Below are 26,218 nucleotides of genomic sequence, written 5' to 3'. Positions count from 1 at the left end.
AACCTACAAAACTTATTTTCTTTTTTAAAAAATACTTGTAAAAATCTTGCAATAGCTATTGTTGTTCATCGACATCGAAAAATCAACACGTCGAACAAAAAAAAAAACAGCAATGTGTTTGTTTTAAAAAGCGAGACCAACGAAGATAACACGACGGCAAGTTTTCTTCCCTAATATTCACGCGAATCCTACGTTGGCTGAGTGACGTCGAGCCGAAAGCTCCTTGACCTTCGCGCCTCCCTGTTCATCGAGCGAATTGCGGCCAGCACAGAGCTGTAGGTCTCATCCAGCTCCAGAGGCCAGCGTTCATTCTGAACGTCGCGATCGCTGTCGTAGTCGGACAGGGCGTCGACGTCGTCGCCCGCCACCGAGCCCGAGCTCTCGCGCGGCAAATCGGCGGGAAATTGGGAGCCGAAGTTCGGCGGAAGACTGGAGCTGAGCGCCTGTGGGGAATCAGCGCTTAAATCCGGCGAAAGTTCAGATGTGTCTCGCTTCGAGCGCCCCGCAGCACCCTCACCGTCGCTTGCCGTCAAGTCGGCGCGGCCTGCTGGTATCGGCCTTCTAAGCGACGAAGCGTTTTTGTCGCGACGCCGGTGCCGCGGAGATGGCGCGACCGCCTCCTCGTCTTTTGCTTTTTTCCTTTTGGCACGGAGCGCGCTGGAGCTCTGCTCGAGGTCCTTGTGCCAGCGGAAGCATAGAAGACGCGAAGGGCCGCTGCACTCGGTCTCGGTGGCCGACTCGGACTGGATCTGGTGCAGAGAGGAGCGTACTACCTCCAGGTCGGCGGCACCGGGCGGCGACGAGCGGCAAAACCAGACGCTGCGGTGGCCCACGTCAATATTGACGAACTCGCGGTCGTGCGTCGCGTTTTCTTCGTCCTCGCTTTCACAGGCGCCGCTCGCCTCGTCAAAGCCCGAGTCGCAGCTCATGGCCTTGGGTCGCGCGATTAGCGGCGCCTCGTCGGGGTTTCTGGAAGAAAAAACGGCACTGGTGAAACTATTTCGGTCGTACTTTATGTAATTTGTGCTGAGGGGGTAAGTGTTGTTTCTGTATAGTAACATATATTTGAATACTATAATAAGCCCTTATTGTCACGTTCTGTAATCTTCTAAACCTAGGAATAATTTATTTAGATATAAAAAAATTTAGAGGAAATGTTTGTATAAACAAAATAGTAAGAATTAAAACAATGGTTGTCTTAAAATTCTTGTAAACCGCTGAATATCTTATGACTGTAAGTGATGAGTTAGCTTTGGGTAATCCTCCTATTTCCTAGCCTGTTAATGTTGTATTTACCCTTTAACCCCTTAACCCTGAGTTGGTATTAACCTTTGACCCCATTGTTATTAACATTTGGGGGGAGGGGTACATGTCCCCGAGCGCGAAGGTGCTAAAATGAAGCCTACAAATGCCAAAATGAGGCTTCTTCTTCTTTAGATACAATGTAATAGAAATTGTGATTAAACGTGGAGGAGGGGGCGCCAATTTTAGTATTTGCACCGGGGGCAAAATACCCTGATTACGCTTCTGACTATTTGTCTACTTTATTGTGATTTTTATTCGATAAACTGGTCTTAGCTGAGGGTATATAGATATCAACCACCAGTTATTGGCCACATAGATATCAACCACCAGTTATTGGCCTATAGGTAGTAAGGCCAGTGTACAATACGAAAGGGGTTATGGGGTAATGTATTAACATATTTACTGCTAACCTTGCGCATTTTGATGTAAGTGCTTTATAACTCTTTTAAGGTACACAACCTTCGGCTGTTAATAATAACTTGGCGGCCGTGCACATGTTTGAGAAAACACAAGTGTTTTTTTGTGGTCGTACGTTATTGCAAACTATATGTTTATTCCAGCAGTTGTTGGCCTTTACGTTGGCTACAAAACAATGCGAAAAGCGTTATGGAGAATGTATTACAACGGATCTCCGATGCAACCAACTGGTAGAACATACCCAGATGAAAGATAATTTCGATAATTTCGGACATTCCTGAAACGCCTAAAATTACTGAAGGAAAAAGCTTGTCATAAATAAGGGTTGAATTTACTGTAAGATATATCTGATTTCGTGTAAAACGTTGAAGGAAAGGAGATATCATGCCCCAAATTTGAGTAAATTTAGTTTAATGGACTTAAAGCCAAATGTTCTTTCATGGCAGATATTATCATATCCTCGTTTTATAATTTTAATTAATTTATTTGTATTTTATGCAGTTCCGGCACTTTTGGCCCCACAACCACCAAAATATATGTGGACCCCTGTGAGTTCATGAACCTCCCCCTCTTAACTTGACTATATATACTAAAGTCATTTTGTTCATTAACTTGTCTTGACTTATCTTTTGGACAATTGACTTGGGTTAAAATGGAGAGTTTTTATTCAGAAATGTGTTTATAAAATTAATCTATTTATCTTGATTTTGCTTGTAAAACAATTTGCCTGCTATAGGTTGCGTTTATGTTATTTTTAGTTTAGTTATTCGTCATAATCGGATGAGGTTACATTTTGCATTGCTAAACGTTTCATTTTAATGCCAAGTGTTCTATATTGAGTTTCGCGCGCATGGATGATGCTTACGCGGTAGCCCACCCTCATGTACATCACTAACTCCCACAATAATTTTAACCCCAACCAAGTTTCTACCCCCTACCACATCCCCCACTAACCCCAAACAGGGGCAAACAGTGCGGTGCTAAAACAGCGCCGCCATAACGGCGCCGTCAAACTAGGGCGTATAAACCTCGACAATAAAAGAGCTGATGCCAGACCGACGGTACCCGATAGCCCCATAACTTCTTCCTACAGTTTCAGGCGTTGATTTGGCCAGGTTTTATTTCGATAAGTTCAGAAATTGTTTCGGCGGGTTTATGACTTATTCAGACGATTAAGATCTTCTTCTGTCGCGGATACTACTGTGTATTTGGCTTTATTGTGTCGTTGTTCGCAATGCGCTAATGGTATTATAAATTATTGTGGTCTAGATAGATATTGTTGCTTTATAGGCCTTATTGTGCCCACTGTAACTTGACTTGGTATTTATTAACAAAATACATGACTTTAAGACTTACACACTGCTTGCGTCATTGATCGACAGATTCGGTGAGTCTGCGATGGCTTTCGGTGTACTGATTAAACCTAAGTCGTAATCGTTGGTCAAAAAGCAGCTTCAGTAGAGCTAGATCTCAGTTGTTAACACACATATGTCATGTGTGTGCATGTTTCATTGACTTTAGACTTATGTCATTTTCAAAGGGGAATTGTTTATACACAGTGTTCGCCACACCACCACACTTCGCAGCATATAGAATAACATCCGCACCGCAACACGTGCTTCCATTTTGAAAACAACAAAAAGCTGCACTCACGCCATCGCCGAGGCGACCTTGTCGTTGTTAAAGTGGGAAGTTCGACCGCAGACGAAGTCGCAAAGCTCATTGCAGTAGCAAGTCGCGTCGCACTTGAGCACGTAGTTTGTGTAGAAGGCAGCTACGCCATGATGCACGGCCAGTTTCACGCAGCACTTGGGTTCGACGTAGGGCAGGGCAGGTTGCGAGACGTCCACCTGTATTCTTACCTGTTTGGAAGAGAACAGCACGAAACGTATATGGCTTTGAAGTTGTTTAATTAATGTTACCGGCTCGTTTTTTTAATGCCTTGTGTCCTGTTCACTTTGGCAATCAATTTTATATGCATTTTGCAAAATAAAATTTTCAACGTATAACGAGGTAAAACACTGATCCAAAAGAGTCCCACCTTTCTTTCCTTTCGAGCTGTTTAATTTTTAGGGAGGCGTCAGGGGGAGGTGAAATGTTAAATATAAATGACGATCTCCTTCACAGTGTATACATTTTATATTGTGTTAACTTCGTTTAAAAAACATCCAGGGTATGTTTAGTGGCGATAACTGAAAAATGTCTGGATGCCGAAACGGTAACTAGATGCAATTAGAAAATAACATTTATTGAATTGAAAAATAAGAGGCAATCACGGGCTACCATACACTTAACACATCACAAAGTTATATCAAATAAGCAGCACTATTAACCAGACTTGGACAACTAGATAATTCTAGTTTTCTAATTCAATGAATTAGAGCAAAATGCGGCTAATTCTAATTTTAAATCTGATTTTACCAAAAATCCTACTTTGTCCAACGACATTTTTAGTCTCTTAGTGAAAACAAAGAATTTGAATTCAAACTCTTTGGTTGAAACGTAATTTTCACGGAATAAAAATCATATGCTATGCTAAAATGCTTAAAAATTAGCACACACATAATTGACATGCACATTCCTATTAAAATACTTCTCAATTTAAATGTAATTGATTGTAAATAATAAAATGTAATTTTGGTTTAAATTCTAGTTCAAATTCGTTTTTTTAAGAATTCGGTAATTCTAATTCTAATCTAATTTGGAAAAACTGAAATGCTCTAATTTTAATTCTAATTTAATTTTAAAAAGCTAAAATAAATCTAGTTGTCCAAGTCTGCTATAAACCAACTTAATTGGAAAAAAAACAAATGCAAACGATTGAAATTAGCAATGGGAGGATTTCCTTGTTGATTCAAAGAACACAAGTAACGTTTCTCAGAAACCTAATAGTTTTCAAACGAAAAGTTCCGGGAACGGGGGTGGCGTGTTGCCATTATAAAACTTTATCCTTATGAAGTTCCTACTAAAAACTAAGAACCCGTGTGGTTTAGGTTAGGGATTTGACTGGTTGTTTAGTTTAACTTTTTTTTTTAATTTTGCTTTTTGCTGAAATTGTTTAATGCTTAAAATGTATTTATATATATAGACGCTGATTTGATCAATATGTCTTAATATTACACAGGTTTTATATGCAGCTTCGTATATGTATAGGACAAAATAATGAACATTTTAACATTAAACGTTATACGTTTACCGACTTAGTTTAATTTGTATAGTACAATTTTTGAAAAGTCGCATCCTTTGTACCGAATTAGAGTACGATTCCCTGCAATTAAGAAAATCTCCGACTTTTTTAGCGTATGGCGTACCCCTTAAATATAAAGGCTTAAAATAATCGATTAACAACACCCAATCAAAGGTTTACGATTGACAGACGTAACTGGTTTGCTTGAAAGACATCTGCAATAAAAGCATAAATTGCAGTAGATACAGTTACGGTAGTTGCGGCTAGAAACGCCACAAAATGTAAAAACCACAAATGTAAAAACCACATAACAGACAATTATGACTGCATATAGCATAGGGAAAAATAGTATTAAAACAAAACGTTGACATGGTGGAAAAATTTAGGGTGGTTTTAGATTAGACGCTGCACTCAGTAAGCTTAAAAGTTAATCTCGTTCGTCACATAAGAGTTAGCAACAACTTGTTAAGATCACTGTTACGTGAAATCCTCAGTGCCAGTAAAAAAAATAAACCTTCTTGTTTGCCCCCCAAATTTCTCACCCATAAAAACGGTTAAAAGTTAAATCTCACTGGGGACGAAATTAACATAAAATTGACTTGGATCATCATATTGCTTGTGGATATCGGGATTGCCAGTACCAACTTAGCAGTTTAAGGCTTCGCGCTATTAACATTTGGCAATGTCTGATAGGTGTGCAGTTTACAAAGTGATACCAATCAAATTACGTTGCTGGTAGTGGAATTACATAACTTACGCTAGTGTGTGGGCAGGTCAAATGTGAGTGCTGTTATTCCACGTAATTGCAACACCATGGTTAAACTACAAACTCCTAATTGTTAGTTTTGCCTTACATACGTATAATCAATAACGCCTAAAAGTTGAATCCTTTATGCAGTTTGCTAAAGGTTAACAACAGCATATGAAGTTACGCACATAAAGTTAAAATGAGCAATTATTACCACTATATATAGCGCATATCCTGCTGCGGAAAAAAATATTTAAACTTTGTCCACAAACTTTAGAATGAGGGCGGGAATACCTAAGGCAACAGAAGCATGTGGGGGAGGAAATATTCCTATTACACAGTACGGTACGCCTAATTAGCTCACTTTCCATAACGGCATACTTGATCACGACCAGTGACGTTTATTCGTGCGTCAACAGGACAAAACAGGCTACGGTGCGATGACCATAGCACTCAACATGCTGCAAGGCTCAGTGTTACTAAAACTCAATCATTTAAATAATCAAACAGCTCCTCTGGTAATTGTAATTGTTACCCAACTGTTCGGTGTCATTCACCCTGAAGAAGGCGATTTGAATGGGTTGCCGAACGTTGGTTAACAATTACAAATACCAGACGAGCTGTTCTATTATTACAATGTCTGTGAGCAACAGTTTTTATATTTAAATGTATATTTGAACATTTCCGCATAACACACTGGTCTGTAATATTTTATCATATTAATAAAAGAGTGATTGGCCCATGTCCTTTTTACATCAAATCGATTAGGAATTTGTAATGCCAACCTAAAGCAGGGGCGGGCAACTTCTCCAGTCGGCGGGCCTGATATGGGAAATGAAGTACTAGGCGAGCCGGATTCCTGATCGATATATTAATTGTATTACCATAGCCTATATGTTTTGTCGCATAATGGCGGCTAATGTTGTACTCTTTAAACACGGACAACACTTTCATTGCACAGCAAACATAACGCTTTCTTGCCGACTTAAGTGAAAAAGTAGGCTGCTTGGGCATCCAATCCTTGTTAAATTTGCAATTTACTTTTCTTAACAAAATCCAAGGGAAAATATTGATTGTAAATTCTTAATCTGATTTGGAAACACAAAATAATACCTAAAAAGCAACAATACCTAAAGCAGAAAAGCAATAACAGCTTAGTATTAACATCAACGACATAATAAACCAAAATACGCAGTTATACCCACGACAGAATAAGAACTGATCGTCAAAATAAGACATACATCTGTGGGAATAAGTCCTAAATTGTTCGGAATCGGGCCTAAATGGCCAAAATAACACATGAAATTGTGGAAAGAGGGTATCGGACGATCGGGAGCCACGGGTTTATTATTGAACGTTTTGGTGTCTAATTTTGGTCGCCCTATAGTTTGGCAATGGTGCCTCTGTTTTTGCCTCTGATTTTCTGGCATTATAGCTTATTCCGATTTAGACGGTATTACGACTGTTAGGTACTAGTCCTATGTTGGTCTCATTTTGACGTTGATGTTGTTCTTATTTCGGTATTATGGCTGGAGTCCTCTAATTGTAATAAGCTAGTAGTAGGGGATTACGACAGACTGTTGCCGCGGACCACATTATCATGTAACACCGGAAACTGTCTGCGGGCCGCTCAAAATCCCATCGCGGGCCGGACCCGCGCCTGACCTAAAGGCTAAAACATTCTATTTCATATGGCCAAAGGTCCCAGTTTTATTGGCACTCAAGATTAGTTGGCTCTGCTTTGAAAGTGCTTTTGAAGAAGTTTAGTTAGTTTAACAATATGACATTTTATCTCAGATCGCACGGCCATATACTTTTCACTTAAAACGGCTGGTATTTGTTTTGGAATACCAAGTATCAAAAAAACCCCGAGTTTCTATTTTACTCGACGAAGACAATTGTCAAGTTCCGCTTATTTCAGTTTCACGTAGATTCCTAGAACGTGTTACCTTATTCTTTCTCCTGGTTGTTCGTTCGCTGCGAGTCTTCCGAAAAGTGACGACCCTGTGGTAGTAGCGGACCTTTTTCTTCTTAACTGAGAGAATCACCCTCTGAGGAGATCGGTCCTGCCCCATCGCCCTTGGCGGTCGATAACTTCTAGTTTGGTGTGTTTCAATTTGTACTGCTTTGTCTACAGCTTTGCCAAAATTTTACGTAAAAATTTCGCTACAAGGTCAACACTAAAATGCTAAGAAGCAGGAAAGTAATGTGAAAAATGTATAGTTAGAAAGCGTTGTAAACTATAGGCTCGAGCAATGAATTTGAGGGTGGTGGGTGGGGCTACGTTAATTTACCAACGACAAGCAACAAAATATAATTCAAGCGTTCAAAAATAATCAAAAATGTGCAACAAGAAAAACTGAACATTCATATATTCTGTGATCAAGCCCTTCTGACTGAGTCGTACATGAAAATGTACTGTTTATACAGTAGTGTACGGTTAAACCTTAGTGCAGTGGTTCACAAACTTTTTTTTAATACGCAACCCCTAGCATTTCCCCTTAAAAATATACACAAATAAACACTAAATACCACGTTGTTGATACCGTAATTAGTATTGTAACGCGGCCTGTTATGGAAGTGGCTAGGTTTTTAACTGCGTCACACGCTGCCACTGCTTTAAGAAAAACAATCGTCTCGCGGACCCCTAAAGGACCCCGGACCCCAGTTTGAGAACCACTGCCTTAGTGAGAGAGAATTTATAAAATATATCGCAATTGAAAGTTAAGAGTTAGTCCTTGAATATAATTGTTCACTTAAAACGTTAATATACGCCAAGTTTCTTCTTTAAAAGTATCACAATATAAGGTAAAAGGCAAACCGTCGATACAACAGCCAAAAGTAACGTTTGTTCATAGAAAGATTTTCAGCCTTTATGTAAATGTAAATAAGCGTTTAATTGATTGAAGTTAGCATCTCTTTCTTAAATAATAATCGTTGCAAATGTGGTGTATTTTAGTTGTTTTCTGGAACCATCCTGCTCTATTCAATTGTGGTTCACAAACCAACACAATAAACTACCAAAAAATATTTTCCAAACTGCCCGCGAATCTCTGCTATTGGTATGTACTTTACAGCTGGGCGCACAACTATTATGCGATATTTATCAAATCGAGGCCTTTGTATTGACCGTTTTTACGATTGCTGCTAGTGCTAGTTGATTTTGGCAGAAATTGATTTATGACCTGAAACGCAACCGAAAGAATGACAGTCACACGACTTCGGAAATATGTCATTCTGTCAAGCCTATGATTTGCCTTAAAGGTTTGCTAGCATTAAGCGAACTGCAGTCAACATTTTTTGTACACATACTTGAATCATCAGAATCCGGTGTTACAACAGCCAACAATACACTTAAGTTTAACTGGCAACAACCATGTTTTACTAATTTTAATGCCGTTCGGTCGTTTTTGTCAATAAATTGTCTCTTTTATTAGAGGCCTCCAATATCATCATACAAATAGATCCGCAACATATTGCTTTCAACCTACAATTTGCCAAGATTTATAATATTTTATGTAAGTAAGTCAGATCGTAGGCTACTAACAATATATAAAATGTCAGAAGCAGTCTACGTTAATCAACAAGGCTCATCTACAATGCACAGTAAAAGAAAACGTAGTGAAATACAGTATTAACTTTTGCTTGTGCAAGCCACTATTCTTAGTCAACAGCACAATGTGGGCTATTTTGGAAAAGATAGTCTAGTCATGCAAATCCGTTTATATAAAATAAAAATAGATACGCAAATGCCAGGACGAAACTAGATAGCACTAGATGGTGAAATCATTGTGGCAGAGATTAGCTGGTCCCTAAAATCCCCTTGTTTATAATATAAATGTATATGCAATTGGAAGAATAAAACCTTCGACGTACAACTAGTTAATACTACGCTAGTACGCCATATGCCACTAAAGCTGTCAATGCGCATTCAGGCTTAGCTCCTATTTATTTAATGCAATTCACTTCTAGCTTATTTAAATTGCCTGCATGTATAAAGCTGATCTTAAATTAACATCTTTAACCAAGCAGCTGTCTCAATGTTGTTAAAAATGGTCAGCTAACTGCTGGACAGTGTTGACTTAATGCGTAGCCTGGAGCGAACTGCATAAGATACAGGCAGGAAACAGTTTATAGACCGAGATTCGCACAATTGACAGGGCAGAGCTCGAAATTTATCGAAAATTTTAGTGTGCAATATTTCAGCCTTAGCTTTACCTATTTCATTTCTGGGTTTGCATATAAATTAACAATTGGGATTGCGATTGAAAGTAATTTATGCGAAATCGTAATGACGTATAAAAGTGATAAACAATATCTTATTTGGTTTCTGCACATGACTGTTTGTAAAAGTTCAATTTAAAGTACAAATTTAGGTTTAATAGCTCGTACTGTCTTGTAGCAATTACTATTGTTTGCGTGAAAAAAGTTTGGTTTGATATTGTAGGGCGTACGTGATGTGCTAGCTAGAAGTAAATAAGAACAAAACTGCTAAATAATTACAAAACATAAAAACTAGATTTTAGATTGGTTTATTTCACGTTAAGGTGATTAAGTTTGTCCGTATTTTATGTCCTAAGTTGAAAAATGCTTCAAAAGTCTTGTAAAACGCACGTGTTTTTGAGTTCTGGCTAATTTGTTTGTACACAAAGCGTGCAATAAACAAGCTAATTTCAGCCCTGCGTTGTGGGCCTGGCAGCAGTGGAAGAACTGAGGCGTGTTCCGCAGTTGACGAATTAACGAAAACAGGATGCTTTCAATAAGTTGCCAAATGTCATTTATTGTGCGTTGTATTGCTTGCTAGTAGTTGTGTTGGATACCAACGTTTTTTGACATCACAAACGTTCGAATCGAATTTCATTTGAGATTTTGTTAAGGTGTCCCCCCCCCCCTTTAGATGCGCAATTGTAGCGATGCCAGAGCCACTAGCTCATTTTTGCATTACATTTAGATTCTTGCACACTTGCAGATTCAGCTCTTTATCAAGATTTTTCTTAAATATAAGCAGTGTGTATAAACATGTGAAAAGTTAAAAAAAATTAAATTGTGAAATAAAATTGTGATTTTTGTTCGCATATTCATAAAATTTTATTTTATATTTTTCTGCATTCTGAATTCTGCCAATTCAGCTTGACAAAAAACTAAACCTCAAAAAACAAAATTTGCTTAGTAACTAAGAACATTTCTAAAAAGAGACACTTGGTATAAACGCTCGATGTCGTTAAATTTTTTTATAATTAAAGTATAAATCCCTCGCTTAAGTATAGACTTCTCTACTGCGACCTAATGTTATAATAGCGAAAAAAACTTGTTCGTCATTGCAACATAACTTTTACGACATAAATTGTAATAGTTTTAAATTGTGCCTATTATTTGGTAATTGTGGACATTTTGCATAATAGTTCTACCAATTTTTTTTCTTTTGTTTAAGAAAAGATTCAATTAAGTTCGCCTTTTGAGTGCATTTATGTTGTTTATTAGTACTGTTCTCGTAAAAACACAGAATAAATATTTGCAACATGTAAAAAGCAACTAAACAGTGTTCTTCGTAAAGTTTTATCCTGTTTCAAAACGCCTACAGGCATTCTGAGTGCCAAAAATCGTTTCCGTCATAAAAAGCATGTACTTGGTGCGGCTAAAGATTGAGGAAAATACGACATTTGGGTAATGAAATATACATCTTTCTTTCACGGTGAACAAGGTTAATAGCAAAATGAAGCAAAAGTGTTTATCTATTTAAACTAGGAAAATGAGAGAAATTCGAAAATGAAAGAAAGTTCACCACTCTAAAATAAAAGTCACACACGTAAAAAACTACTTTGCAACACTCTTCGTCGTTAAATATGAAAATTAAACAAAAATAAACCAGATTCGAAAACGGTTTGTCAGCTGGTTACCAGTGATTAAAAAAATAAAAAAATAAATAAAACAGATTCTGTTCGTAAACGGTTTGTCAGGTGGCTACCAGTAAATTATATGGGCAAAGGAAGACCGGTTGGACATATCATAACTTCGTTGCTTGGCTACCACATACGCTCATGAACCGGCTGTTTGAAGTTCTACACTCGACATTTTATTTCGATTACGATACAACATATTTTGGACAACAAGTATCGCGATCGGATTTGATAAAAATCCCGTCATTAATAATCTGCCCCAAATAGCCTCAAAACACCCAAATTGGGTTTGGCGTTAAGAAGCACAGTTTACTCCATTTGTTAATCTATTTTTTTTTTGACAAATTTACCTTTCAAAGTAGAAATAACCGCATTGGGCTAAACTTTCAAAATATATTTAATGTAGAATCGGCAACTATATCACCCTAGTATCGGACAAGTACTGATAGTACCACTTAGCCTCGGGTTTCGGCTTCGACATGATATATTATCAAATATCCGTATTGCAGAGCGCAGCACAAAATTGATGTAGAAGTTGCATTGGGTAAGACTCTGTAAAGCTGAAACAAACGCTCGTGGCTTATTGTACATTGGTTCGGACATATTGGCTATATACTGCTCAAGTAGGGTGGCCCAGTGCCCTTTTTGTGGTCCACCTAAACACAGAAACTAGCGTATCGCGGGCTTCGGCGAGTCTACTGTATTAGACAAGTCGTGCTCTTTGTTAACGCTGGAGGAAGATTCACACGCTTTCGCTGTTGCACGCGATCCATCACCTGAAAGATGAGTAATTTAAGAACACCAGGCCAGATCGCCTTTTGTTTACTTACGATACTTAAAGTACAGTGAATCTCAACCTTTTACGGCTTATGGCACCAATTATTTCACTGAAATGTCACTATAAATGGAGCTGGAACAATTCAGTTAACTTAAAACGTAAAAAAATGTGATTTGATATAACGGTCTCTAATCGTGAAAAAGTAATTGAAAATAAAACCATAATTATACAGTTGAAAAAAAAGAGATAGGTGATGAAAAAAATGAAAAAGAGATGGCAATGTTCTAGGCAATGTTCTAAATTTAAACAAAACTTAAATGCACGGTGTACAAAAATCCAACTATACCAAAAAACACTCCAGATTCGAAAAACAAGTCACATCTTCACGATGACAAAACATGGTTTAGGACCCAATGGTCAGGCGCCTTGAAGCAAACAACAGCACAAGCCCAGTCGATCTTTCTAGAAGAAAACAAGCGGCGCGACAAAAGTGTCGACTGGGTGTCAGACGAGCTATTCCTGTCGCGCGAGGTGTAACCCCAAACCAAATTCCAGTGCGAGTTATGGCATGCCGCCAGGGCAACTCACCTACAACAATGTTGGCAAACGTTGCGTAAACAGTTTCGTTCATCACTGTCACAAAACTCTCGCGACAAAAGTGAAGCGTCAACATGTTTGGCCGACAGGGTTGGCGTTTCATCACCTATCTCTTTTTTTTCAACTGTATAATTATGGTTTTATTTTCAATTACTTTTTTACGATTAGAGACCATTATATCAAATCACATTTTTTACGTTTTAAGTTAACTGAGTTGTTCCAGCTCCCCAAGTCTAGTCCCAGTTAAGTCATTTTCAAAGCAACACAACTTTAGGTCATGTCATTGACATAAAATCAAAATGTTTAACTTTTAAAATTGCTAAACTTGTCCGATTATGAGCAATAACTCAACTAAAATGAACAAAAACGCAGCATGCAGCACGCAAAATGTTTTACGTTGAAAATTTTCTAACGAAAACACTTAATTTTAACCCAAGATATTTGACACAATGGCCTAAATTCAAGTCAAGACATTTGTCGAACGACTTAAGTCAAGTCAAGTCATTTGAAAACAGTGACTTAAGTTCACAGCTTAAGTTCACAGTAGTAAACAGGATAAATATATTAATAAAAGTAGTCAAGACATTTGTCTCAATGAGTCAAGTCCAAATCAAGTTTTATCTATTGTTTTTTAAACTAACTCAAGTCATGTCATCTTGTCCCGAAGACGTAATTAAGTTAATTTTTCAAAAAACAATCAGTTAACTGAATTGATTTTGGTTATGACAGCGTTGCTATTGAGGCCCTAGAAATGATATTTCATTTAAATAAATTTCTATATACACTAAGGCGAACGTCGCTTTAAAAAAATTGACAAAAACACAATGGTTTAGGATTTCTATAATTTTACCTTTGTCGTTTCGTCGTGGTTTTACAAATAGGTTTACAACGCAAAAGCCAAAAAATGCATTTACTTACCGCCAAATACTCCATAATATCGATCGTCCCAGTTTTGTCGACATCGATTTGTGTCATGATTTCCTTAAGTTCTTTGTCGGTGTAAAGTTGGCCTTGTCGCATAAGAAGCTGCTCCAACTCTTTTTCATCGATGGTCTAAAAATATATTTTGTGTAATAAGGTCTACTCTATACCCACGTTTTCCAAAAATTAAAGCGAATCTTTTTGTTTCTCGCAGCCTAAACTTAGGATACGTTTTTGACTAATAACAGATCGCCAACTCACGCCATCATTGTTGATGTCGCCTTTGTTAAAAAACTCTTCCGACTTTAGGATGACTGAAAGTTTAAGCTCCGGAAATTTGGCAGCGACTTCCTGTAAAAAATAAGAAATGGTTCGAAGCGTTCGTTTGACGTTAACGGACATTATAATTATGATATAAAACAGGGTTTCCTAAACTGGAGTCCATGAACCCATTTCAATCAAGGCTCAAATTAAAATTTAATTACGCTTTGGCGCCTTCTCCTAAAATGCATTCGACTTTACTCCAGTTTCACATTTGTGGGACTGAAAACAGCAGCTTTCTCAAGTTTACTTGTTTTACGACGACATCTAAAAAAAATTTATGCCGACCCTGGTCCATACAAAACCAAAAAAATATTAGGGAAACCGCGTCAAAAAGGTTAATAATCCCGGGCATAACGTAATAGTACAAATCTGCTTATTAGTATTTCAAACTACAATAAAAGGAAATGCCACGTGTTATTACTTTACAAACACCTCGTCGAAGTACATACAGTATAGATGATTATAGCTATTGGCGTCGTATTCTATTGGCATTTCATGTGCTGTAATACGTATTAAGCATATTATGAGCAAGGCTATTTTTATGTTAGAAGAGACATGTGATGCACCAAGGAATACTAAAGAAAATTAGTTAAAGTTTAATATTTTGTAATGCTTGCAGTAAGTATTTCCGTTAAGGTTGAATCTAAGGGAGGGGGGCATTAGCATATTACCTTTAAGATTGCCTAAATATATTGATGCTAAAGATCATATGACGTGTTGTAAACAAATCATTTTTAAATGACTTAAGTTCCAGTCAAGTAATTAGCGGAATAACAATGTCTAAGCAAGTTATTTGCAAAAAATGAACTCAAGTTCCAGGTAATCGTCATAGCAAGGTTAATGCAAGCCAAGTTGTTTGCATCAAAATCAATGGTTAAACCAGGGGTTCTTAAACTGGGGTCCGTGAACCCCCTTGGGGTCCGTAAACTAGTTTTAAGGGGTCCATGAAGGCCTACTTGAAATATAACTGTATAATTAGGAAAGTGATTAACTTATCAAAGAAAACAGTTTATTTAAAAATCAAACGGTTTTGTATTGAATGGATGAAGACTCCATTTCATTTGTGGACCTAAATCAGCAGAATTATGAAGTCTATTTATATTGTGAACTAAATTTGTTACGTCATTTTTGACTGTTTTGCCTATACTGTGGTCCATGCGAGGCAAGAAACAAAATTTAGGGGTCCACGGTAAAAAAAAGTTTAAGAACCCCTGGGTCAAACGGTGCTATTTTCTGTTAGCACACAACAAAAAATGTAAGATATTGCAAGCAAACTGTTTTCCAAGCAGAATTTGGGCTAAAAAACAAACAAATTGCACCTAAAAAAATTAAATCAAAACGTCTCGACTACTGAAGCCAAATCAAGTTTTTTTTCTCAAAAACATTTGACTCAAGTTATTTAAAAAAAGTGGCGTAAGTGCACTTGAGTCGAGTCATTACAATACTGTAAAGTATAACAAGTAACTTTCTACTCTTTGATGGCCTTACCAATATAGGTAGATTGATTTTATCTGAGCAATTGTAGTTGTACAAGACACTGAGGTGAAATATCGTGATGAAACTAAATTTGGCCAATTAAAAATAGGAATAGTTCGATTCGGATTGTTGAGTGAGTGGCAGCTCATAAACTGCGCAATGGTTATGATTGTATACAGTTTGGTATGGCCTATGTTGACAAGGTGCCTGAAACGACTAAACCCTTCTCTCCACGTATTTATCTTATTTAGGTAAAGTTGTCAGATATATTAATACCGGTATATAATATCAGTGTGGTCCAAGGTTGACAGCATCGCGGGCCACAATATTTATTGCATATTCCTTGCGGGACACTCAAGGTAGTCTACATGGAGCGGATTAACGAATTTCGTTTGGTCAGGGCATGAACTGTTTGAAAAAGACATTGCAAAGCATCGTCAAAAACATATATGAGCTCAAGAAACTTTCTGCTATCGTCCAACTTGTGCGCAAATAAAATAGAGTGTTAAGAGACTGGGAAAAATGTTGCGCGCGAAGCGCGAAAAAATTGCATACTTCACAAAACTTTTTATTTGGCCCGGGACTGGGTTTTGACCACTCTGATATGTATGGATAATATTTGAACCTCGTAATGTGCAAGCCTTTTTATCGCTTCGTTTCCTTTGCTGACATCTTGCGGCGATACCGTGCCAGGTTCAGAAGCAGCAGCAGCGGTAATTTGGACCGGTTCGGGCGAGTCTTTCTTGGGGGTTGGTGGCGCTTTGGCCGCCCTTGTCTTGGCCGACTTGGCCCGTTGCACCATGGGGCTCCGGCGGGCCGTCGATGGGCGCACCACTCCCAGCTTGTTCGAGGGAACCCGGGAATTTCCCTAAAACATAGAAGTATTAATTTAACGTTTTCAGCAAAGTGAGGTTGTTTGTTTAATGTTTTATAACTAAAGCGTTGCAATTTTTCGAAAGATTTTAGGTACCTTGAAATAACACAGAAGAAAGATTCTGCATACTTTCTTTACATGTACTAATAGGTTAGTTCACAGGTTAGATTTTATAGTATGGCTACAATTTCACGTTCGATTTAAACCAACAAACATATGTTTAAAATAAAGCCATCCCAAAAAAATAGGAAAGAGTTATTAGTAAACAAATTTAAATATAAGCAAAAGGTATGTTCAACAGGCAAATAAAATGTTTTTAGCCTTTTGTGTTAAATTGCAAGTTTAGTTTTATTGCCAGTTAGTTTAAATTCTCACACAATTTGGCTTTATAAAAGTCGTTTTTTGCAATACGAATATCAGGATACTGTCAATTAAGTTACCCCGTTCAAAGGAAGTTCCCTAATTTTGCTTAGGCTCTCCTGTGCAGTCCGCAGATCGGATTTCAGCGACTTCACCTCTTCGTCGAGGTCGTACACCCGCGCTTTGTACCTTTGAATTTCCTTTTCTTTGTGCGCTAGTTCACGCTGAAGATTGTCTTTTTCCTAAAGCAGATACTTTTAGGTATATATAACCAGTGGTGGGATTCAAATTTTTTGTCAGCTGGTTCTAGCACAAAAGTCATATATTTCAGCCGGTTCTGTTACAAAAAGTCATATTTTCCGGAAAATAATTAAAGTAGTCCCAAGAACAGGATGTAAACCCAGGTTGCAACGAATGGTGCGAACCGGCTGAATCCCATACACTAAAAAGCAGCAGTCGTCTCATGCCTTAAATTTTCATCAAACAATCACAAAAGGAAAATTACTATAAAAATTAACACAATGTATTATCTATGACCGTTACGTGCGACCTTGACCATTGCACATTTTGAAAAAAACAAACACATGAGCTACTTGGATCTCAAAAACAAATATATGTATTAAGATGCAACACACCATTGACAGTAACCAGTAATGCTAACAGGTTCGCTGATCTCATACAATTCCGCTACGGTTCTACAGAACCGGTGCGAACCGGCTGAATCCCACCATTGTATATAACTAGTTTATTTTGTTTTCCAACCGAGTGACTAATACTTGGCAGGCTTAAAAACAATATAAATGGCAAATTTAGCATGTAATCAAAGATACCGACGTCGGTAATCTGCATTTTGCAGTGACCATACACTCTTATACTTTGTACAAGGTTCAAGTGCCTTATATTAATTTTTTGGTATGTTAGTTAACAATGTTTTAAAACTGTTTATTTCGTTTGAAGTCTTTTTACCAATGCGGCCTCTAACGCAGTAATTGAAGGCAGTAATTAAGGTTATTATTTGTAATTAAGGTTATTTTATATAGTTTCTAGCCGGTGATAGTTTGGTTGACATAATACTTTTGCCGCATTGTTGTTGTAAATACTAAAAACTAGTAGCAGGCAACTTGTCAGTGTTGAGATAATCAATACTTAAGGACACAGTACTAAACAGCATTGCACGTTTATTTCTTTAGAAAGAAGAGTCATAGGCCTACACAACCTGTATACTATAGGTATTATGCCGATATTGTATTAAAGCAGAAGTAAAAACACAAAATATTTCTTAAGCATGTTACCGTTAAAAGAGTAGCCTATATTGAAAGTTCATTGCTAAAACATTGAAAATGATATAAGACCAATAACGATAAGGTCTTGCTCATAGTACGTTAACTTTAACCAGGCAATTAAAACCAGTTATAAGAACTCTGCAAGTTTCGTTTGTGCCTAGAACTCGATATTTGTACATAGATTAGTTCTACCCTCATCAAATTTCAAGTCATTCTCACCTGAACATATTTGATGAGAACTTCGTTTCCGGCCTCCTTTGTGAATCCATCTTCTACATCCAGTAACGTAGCGTCGGAGTTTGTCGTATCATCCATCATACAGGAATCTTTGCATTTACAAACTTTCTTTTTTTAGTTAAACTTTGAATATTTAAAAGCGGTGGCACACCACTTTGTCGCTATTTTCCAAAACTAATAAAAAAAGAAAAAATCTATCATATGATTTCTACACACGTACAAGCCAAGCCCCAGTAAAGTACTTATCCGATCAACTTTAAGTCCAGTAAAAATAAAAAGTTAAACTATTAAAATAGGTAAACTCGACCGATTATTTCAGCAAACCTCAACTAAAAAATAACAAAAACGCAACATAAAGCAAATCGTTTAATGAGCAAAAGTAAAGATACCCGAATTTCAGAAAAAAAAGCTTAATTAAAGCACTTTTTCAACCTAAGTCATTTGCCTAAAATTCTTAACTCAAGTCAAGTCAAGTAATTTGTCCAAAAGGCCTGGGAGGAGTATAATTTTGCCAAAAAGGACGTAAGCTAAATCAAGTCCAGACGTTTAAAACCAGTTAACTAATACCAGTATATAAAAATGAATTTAAATCGGTTAAACATTAACTATTATTATTTCATTCTATTTCAAGCTATACTTTGTAAAGCAAAAACTAAACATAAGTCAAGGTAACTGTTTTCGTTTACAAAGGTGGGACAACAAAACACCTTATCAAAAACTACTCAGTCAAGTCATTAGCATAATGGACTGAAGTCTATAAGCAATGTTGTAAACATTTTGAAATGACTTAAGTCCCAGTCCAAGTCATCAGTTAACCAAGTCAAGTCCCGTTTAAGTCATTTTAAGAGCAAGTCATCTTCAAGTCAATCCACTTATATCAAAATAAAAACGATGAACCTTTAAAATCTAAACTCGTCCGATTGGAAGCAATAAGTCAACTAAAAATATTAAAAAACAACATATAGCAATCTAGACTTTATTTCAACCCAAGTCATTTGGTACATTGACTTAAATTCAATTCAAGCCCTTTGTCCAAAATACTTAAGTCAAGTCAAGTCATTTCACCAATACGCCTGAGTTAAGTCAAGTCAATTAAAAACAGTGACTTAAGTGCACTTAAGTCATTACCACACTGTCTAGATGTCATTTTTTCCAAAGCACCTGGAACAAATAAAGCTATATTGCTCAATAGAATCTAGTCAAATTACTTAAAATCACGCCTTGTTAGAAAACTCGAAATCTCTCTAGCTAATCTCTCTAGCTCTAGCTATTTCGAAAAAAAAAACTCTCTCTGCTGTAAAGCGTTGTTGCAAACAAGACCAATGCCCATATGACGTGAAATATGTTTAATCCTTTTACCAAGAGGCCCCAACCGGCTCTGCTATATATGGCTATGGAGAGTGGGTCTTCAAAGCAACCCGATACCCAAGACGAGACAACAGGGAAAAACGACAATAGACTGTATTGTGAAAATCAGGCGCCGCAATCGTGTCGCCTTGTTTGTGTCGCTACGGGCCTGCTATTGTTCACCAATAATTGGCGATTGGTCACCACAAACAACAGCTAATAACGGAGGTGTGCTATAAGTTGCTTTCGACGCCAGTACGCTTGACGCAATAACGATCAAACTTTATTTTAATGACCTGGCGGTATATTTTTCTCCGACAAAATATTTAAGTAAACGCGATGGTAAAAACATTGACTTAAACTTACTTAGTGTTCGGGTACGTCGAATTTAAATTAAAAATAAACTTAGTAGTTTCTCCCTATGTAAATATTTAGGAGAAAAGTATAGCCGTCCAAAGCTGTATGGGTTATATTGTTAAAATAAACATATAATAATTAAGATTACCTATAAAATTTGGTTCAAAACACTTAATAACTTCCACCGCTTCGTCAACTGTTTTCACATACGGCACACCAACGGAGCTAAAAGTATTCGACGTACACCTGTATAAAGGCTATGACGATGGACAACAGACCACATGCGCAAATATCAAGGGCACTTCAGAGCAATGTGAGCGTTATATGATAAAACTCGCCGAAGGAGCCGAAATTTCAACCAAATTCCTAAATTTCTTTTTTTTCGGTTTGACGATCCTTCTAAAAATATCTTACGCTGGTAAAAGTCTAGAAAACTGCACTTGTAACATCGGATCAGACAACATTGAGGGCTTTCACTGTAACATATTCGCAAAAAAACCCTGGTAAGTGTACTTCGTAATTTTTTTACTTAATTTTGCTTTTAAGGGAGCAGCGAAGATCAATTTACTCAATCACAAAATTCAAATAATACATTTACAATGACATTCATGGGTCTCGGGCGTATGAATAACAATCCTTCTTTCCACTTTGCTACAAAGTTTAGAAATAATTGTTGTACAGTACTCCTGGCACTTGAGTTGGTCAAAAACGTATTTTGAAATTTGACATCGGGCGATAGAACGTAAAAAAGGTTTTTATATATTAAGGAAAGTTTATGCAACTGGGTTATTGCATGAAGTCATAATCCCTGCCTTGATGAAATGTGCTTTTTTCGAGTTAATTGTACTGATTATGAAAAAGTAAACCACCTCTCCAGAAACGTCACGATACACCTGGCATGGTCTTGCGTCACACAGACTTGGACAACTAGATAATTCTAAGACGTAATGAGAATATAAAAGCCCATACAAAAGTGGGTATCATTTTGAACGTTTCGAATAACTCTTTATTGATTTTCAACATAGCTATGTTGAAAATGATACCTACTTCTGTATGGGCTTTGATATTCTTATTACGTCTTACTACAACCTCCAACCATTATGCTCCATAGACAATTCTAGTTTTCTAATTCATTGAATTAGAGCAAATTGCGGCTAATTCTAATTCTAATCTAATTTATGAATTGTCTGTGTGTTCTAATTCTAGTTCTAATCTAATTCGGATTTTTCCAAAACTGCTGTTTGTCCAACAGCATTGTTAGTGACTCAGTTAAAACACAGAATTTCAATTAAAACTTTTTGGTTGGAACGACTTGTATGTAATTTTTACAGTCTAAAAAGCATAAAAAGGCTTAAAAATTAGCACACACATATTTACCATTCACGTTCTTATAAGGATAAATTGCGATTAAATTAAATTGGTTGTAAAAACTAAATGTGATTCTAGTTCAAATTCTAGTTGAAATTTGTTTTTTGAAGAATTCGGTACCAAATTCCAATTCTAATCTAATTTAAAAAACCTAAAACAATCTAATTCTAATTCTAATCTAATTTAGAAAAACTAAAATGCTCTAATTTTAATTCTAATCTAATTTTAAAAAGCCAAAATAAATCTAGTTGTCCAAGACTGGCGTCACACTGGTTGCGGAGCAATGCTCCTATAGTCTTCAAGTTATTTTACAAAATCGCACCAGGTTACTTCTTGACTCCAATGGAACAAAACAAGTTTCTCCCGATTTATGTGCGTATAGTTGAGTTAGTCAAACACCCATTTTAATTCAATACATAGGCTACTTTAATTCAATCCTTTGGGTACTTTAGTTCAATACTTTGTAAAAAAAATTTAGGCTATTTAGGCAAATTATTAAATGCAATAAACGTCAATGTGCCATTTCTTTCGGTTTAAAGTGTTTTCTATCGCTCAGATTGTAACGCGTTCACCAATTTTCGGAGTTTACTATTTTTTCATGCCGATCTGTGAACCAGACTTGACTTGCTTTAACATTGACTTGGGCTGGGACTTAACTTGCTATTTGTGGAAAATGACCTGACTTGGACTTAAGTTATTTTGCACAGGACTGGACTGGGATTCTAAAATGACTTTCTTTACAACACTGTAGCGTCAATAAGTGCACATGTCCATGCCCTTCCTAAAACGTAAATAATTTGAAAACAAGTATGACGTGAAGTCTCATCGTTTATCCAAAATTTTACCGTTTATTAAATCGCTTATTTACGTAACCTCGATCAACTTTTTTTCTTTTAGAATTTTTCCCGAAACGAACGTTAAATATTCCAGAAAAGTAGAAAAACATCACCTGACAGTTTAACGCATAACTATGTGATAAACTTTTGGAAGTGCCTATACCAGTCACATGTTGTTTTTAAGCCATATCATTAAACTGTAATGCCACTGGCACTTTTATTCAATACATTTGACATCCCTAAACATAACGATATTTAAAAAAATTAAATTAACAAGTCTTAGATTAATTAATGACATTCAAAAACAGCTCCTCTGGTAATTGTAATTGTTAACCATCATTTCGGCAAGCTAATAGATTACTAGTTCAAATACTTCGGGACTTCTGATGGTTTCATACGTGGTGTAAGGCTAGGCAGTCCCATATTTTGCCAAGCACCATTTCTTAACGAACACTCGCATGTGAGAGGATTTGTAGTACTTGTTTTTCTCTGCCACGCATTCGCCAAAATCACGGTCGCAGTAGCAGGCCTTGGTGCCTAGTGAATTCCCAGCTGAAAGGAAAAAGTGCTGCAGGTTTAATTGTGGTTCCGTTGATTTAAAAGAAAATTTCCATAAGTAAGATATAGGCAAATTGAAGAGTATCTTGTTTATGTATTTTTTCAAGGCTTAGATAACGCTTTACCAGTATAGGCGAAAATCCACTCATTTTTTCGGTAAGTCCGTCGAAATAAGACCTAAATGGTCACGCAAAAACAGGCCCATTCAACCTTTTACCTAACTTCAAACCCCACCCCTAAGTACGTCACTAATTTCCCTAATAATTTTAAGCCTAGCCCAACATCTAACCCTTACCATCACCCCCATTATCTCTGAACAGGAGCAGATAATTTGGTCTTAAAACAGCGGCGTCCTCACGGCGCCGGTCAAACTCGAGCGTACAAACGTCAATACCAAAACGGCCGATGTCAATCCAGTGGCCATCTTATCATCCCTCTTACAGTTCCAGGCGTTTGTTGGTCATTCAGGCCTCATTCCGATGTAGGACATATTCCGACAGATTTAGGTCTTATTCAGGCGATTTAGATCATATTCTGTCTCGGATATTACTGTGTAATTTATTATGTCGTTGGTCTAAATCAGGGATGTCCAACATTTTATTACAGTGGGCCGCATTGACACTTGAAACAATTTAATGGGCCGCATAACCTATTAAGTTTTAAGATTAAATATTGGCCTTTAGAGTTGTATATATATATATATATATATATATATATATATACCCATACTATACTGTTAGTGCGCCCCTAAAAGCAAACTGGTACATTTTGATAGGATAATATCAAACATTTAAAATACTACTAGGGAGTGAAAATGACTAGCGGCCGCACAAAAATTTCAGACGGGCCGCACGTTGGATATCCCTGGTCTAAATGCTATGGAATTATAGATTATTCTGCTTTAGATATTGTTGCCTTGTAGGTCTTATTGTGCGTTCCCCTTACAGCAGGTTGTTGTCCCATCAATGCATTTGGTAGCATACTTCACACCCACTGTATGCCCAAACGACCAGGTGGTGTTGTACTCTTTGGCGGCTTCCGTGTAGCATCCATCGTGCATCTTGCAGCACCTGGAACACAGCAAATAATTCACATTTTGCTTACTACACATTTTTCGATTGACGATTACAGTAGATGCATAAAACCTAATTGCTAAGGTATTAAGTAAGTATAGATACTGATTTGAAAAAAGGTAATTTCAGCGCCTTTTTATTTATAAGAACGTCACAGAACAGACTCGTCAAAAAGGTTTAGCTGGTGTAAGTTTCATGTCGCGTATTTTTTGCGGTTAACGAATTAAGGCGGCAGCTATATCTGTCCGTGATTTGCCTACTGGGAGTTAGCCTTGACAATGTTACCTACATATATTATAGGGTGCAGCCTACATTCAATTTCATTTTCATTAGTGTGATGCTTATGCGTTTTGCCAATTTGTTAAAATATTAAAATTCAAAAAAGCCCAGCAAATCCAACTGTTCTTTTAGATTAAATACCTTGGATCCAAAACTTATCATTTAGGCTATAAACTTTCTGTTTATGTGTTTGTTTATAGATAAAAAATTAAAGCTTTCAGTTTTTTGTTCAAATTTAACAGAAGTAGGCTAATAAAATGAGGTTTTAAAATTTCGATTACATTTTTCAGGGACGCTACAAAGGCCGGGGACCATGTCCTCTCACAAATTGAATCCGCCCTTGCCAACAAGCCTATATAAACCGCTGTTAAAATGTTCCACTTACTGGTCGACGGCGTCCATAACCTTCCCTTTGCCACCGACACCGCAGTAGCATCCGTAATAACTGAACCTGTACGTGAGTTTCATCACATTCCACCAGTTGTAGGTCTTGTCCAGGTAACAAGCCAAGGTGTAGGCGAGGTTCAGGGCGACAGGATTTTGCTCATCTGCGACGAAGCTGTCCGAGTGCTGAAAGGACTGTGCGTTGAACCCGTCCCCACCCGTGTCCAGCAGTTCTTTCAGCGTTTCCTATAAAAAGTTTAAGTTATATAGGCTTGTTGAAGTCACAGAAGGAGTCACAGTGCTGCAAATGACTTTGTAGATTATGATGGAAAATGCCTTTTAAATTCTACAAACGTTTTCCACAGTTCCTGATTAGCTACATTTTAATTTTGAGTCGTAAATGTGCAATGGAATGTTGTGTATTTTCCAACCAGGTCTTATAGTTGTACGATCTACCTATGAGTAAATTGCTGCATATAGCGTCGCACTCTTTATTATTCAGTCTGGAGTCGGACTAGGGGTGTTTTCAACCGACTCCGCAGTCCTAATTCGTGCAACACAATTCGATGAAATGATAGCTTTATCCCATTTGATGTTCAATAGTATTGTAAAGCAGCGAAAACTACGACCATTTAGCACATTACATGTTTACCGTGTAGGTCTACGTCAGGCACATACTTACCATATCTTCTTCGTATTCTTCAATTAAACTTACAGCAAAAGCTTTTGAGGCCAGTAGATAGAATAATGCGACAAATGACGCCAAAGTAACTGTTTTTACGCCCATTGCAGAATATCTTGCTAGTCAACTAACGTGCTAAAATGACGTTTGCTCGATTTGTGGAGTTAAATGAAACTCTTCTTTTTTCTTATTTAAAAAGTCCATAAAACTACGAGATAGCAGTTTAGATTTAGGAAGTGGATAATCTTTGACCTTCCTCCCTTTCAAAACTTTTGCACTTGCAGCCATATGTTGTTTGTGTGGGAAACGAAAATTATTTTAATGTATTTTCCAAGGCATATACCACCCGTAACAATCTCTAAAACGCTTTTCGTAGTTTTTCCTTATAAGATACTATACCTTCAGTGGTTACCAACTGTTCTAGTTTTAACCTTTTGTAAAATAAAACAAAGTTCACATATATTCCCCTTTTAGTTTGATCTATTCTTATTAAAAAACACCGAGCTATTCTTATTAAAAACACCGAGGTTGCTTTACTTTAAAGGCTGATAACAGGTCGAGAAAAATATGCTAAAATGGATCAAAGGATGCTAAAAGCTTAATAAATCAATCTGATTACAAATTTGGGAAATTAATTACAAAACAACAAAGACTAAAAGTACGTCTGTCTGTCAAACCTGTTTCGAATCACAACGGCAGTTTTTCGTCAACACACGATATTTAATGCGTTGACAGCCGCCGTGATCGTATCTCGGCAAGCGTTCTCATGTAAAGGTGATCGTCGAAAGCATAAAACACGGCTGCAATGACCAAAACACAAAGTTGGAAGCTTTTTGGCAAATCTAGTGGAAGAACACCAAGGAAAAAGTGGAATATCGCCGCAAACTTGGGACAGATAATGGCGCGAACATGGCACAGCTGAAAAAGGAA

The 26,218-nt window shown here is 37.1% G+C and overlaps 2 protein-coding genes across 2 annotated transcripts; both read right to left on the bottom strand.

Annotated features, from left to right (window-relative positions):
* Positions 1 to 158: 158 nt before the first annotated feature.
* Positions 159 to 7,732, bottom strand: LOC146140919 (uncharacterized). The gene is made up of 3 exons (XM_083392366.1): positions 7,607 to 7,732; positions 3,376 to 3,584; positions 159 to 969 (listed from the first exon to the last, which is right to left on the bottom strand). Exons 1-3 carry the CDS (start codon positions 7,730 to 7,732, stop codon positions 189 to 191), a joined length of 1,116 nt encoding a protein of 371 aa, XP_083248492.1. The 3' UTR covers positions 159 to 188.
* Positions 7,733 to 11,126: 3,394 nt separating this feature from the next.
* Positions 11,127 to 18,573, bottom strand: LOC146140918 (uncharacterized). The gene is made up of 6 exons (XM_083392012.1): positions 18,387 to 18,573; positions 16,965 to 17,126; positions 16,276 to 16,518; positions 14,112 to 14,201; positions 13,848 to 13,982; positions 11,127 to 12,330 (listed from the first exon to the last, which is right to left on the bottom strand). Exons 1-6 carry the CDS (start codon positions 18,483 to 18,485, stop codon positions 12,250 to 12,252), a joined length of 810 nt encoding a protein of 269 aa, XP_083248138.1. The 5' UTR covers positions 18,486 to 18,573; the 3' UTR covers positions 11,127 to 12,249.
* Between the last annotated feature and the right edge of the window lie 7,645 nt (positions 18,574 to 26,218).

Source organism: Ascidiella aspersa, chromosome 6 (genome assembly GCF_963924565.1).
Source record: "Ascidiella aspersa chromosome 6, kaAscAspe10.2, whole genome shotgun sequence".
In the NCBI taxonomy this organism is placed as follows: Eukaryota; Metazoa; Chordata; class Ascidiacea; order Phlebobranchia; family Ascidiidae; genus Ascidiella; species Ascidiella aspersa.
This window is presented reverse-complemented; position numbering and strand designations above follow the sequence as displayed.

What these genes read in the sequence shown, in the direction of transcription:
- LOC146140919 (XM_083392366.1), bottom strand. Translation starts at nt 7,732, where the DNA reads ATGGGGCAGGACCGATCTCCTCAGAGGGTGATTCTCTCAGTTAAGAAG. An exon ending in CAACCAGGAGAAAGAATAAG is followed by an intron (nt 3,585 to 7,606) that starts GTAACACGTTCT and finishes TCTTCCAAACAG; the next exon opens with GTAAGAATACAGGTGGACGT. An exon ending in AAGGTCGCCTCGGCGATGGC is followed by an intron (nt 970 to 3,375) that starts GTGAGTGCAGCT and finishes TTTTTCTTCCAG; the next exon opens with AAACCCCGACGAGGCGCCGC.
- LOC146140918 (XM_083392012.1), bottom strand. Translation starts at nt 18,485, where the DNA reads ATGATGGATGATACGACAAACTCCGACGCTACGTTACTGGATGTAGAA. An exon ending in TTCTCATCAAATATGTTCAG is followed by an intron (nt 17,127 to 18,386) that starts GTGAGAATGACT and finishes TATCTGCTTTAG; the next exon opens with GAAAAAGACAATCTTCAGCG. An exon ending in GGGAACTTCCTTTGAACGGG is followed by an intron (nt 16,519 to 16,964) that starts GTAACTTAATTG and finishes TCTATGTTTTAG; the next exon opens with GGAAATTCCCGGGTTCCCTC.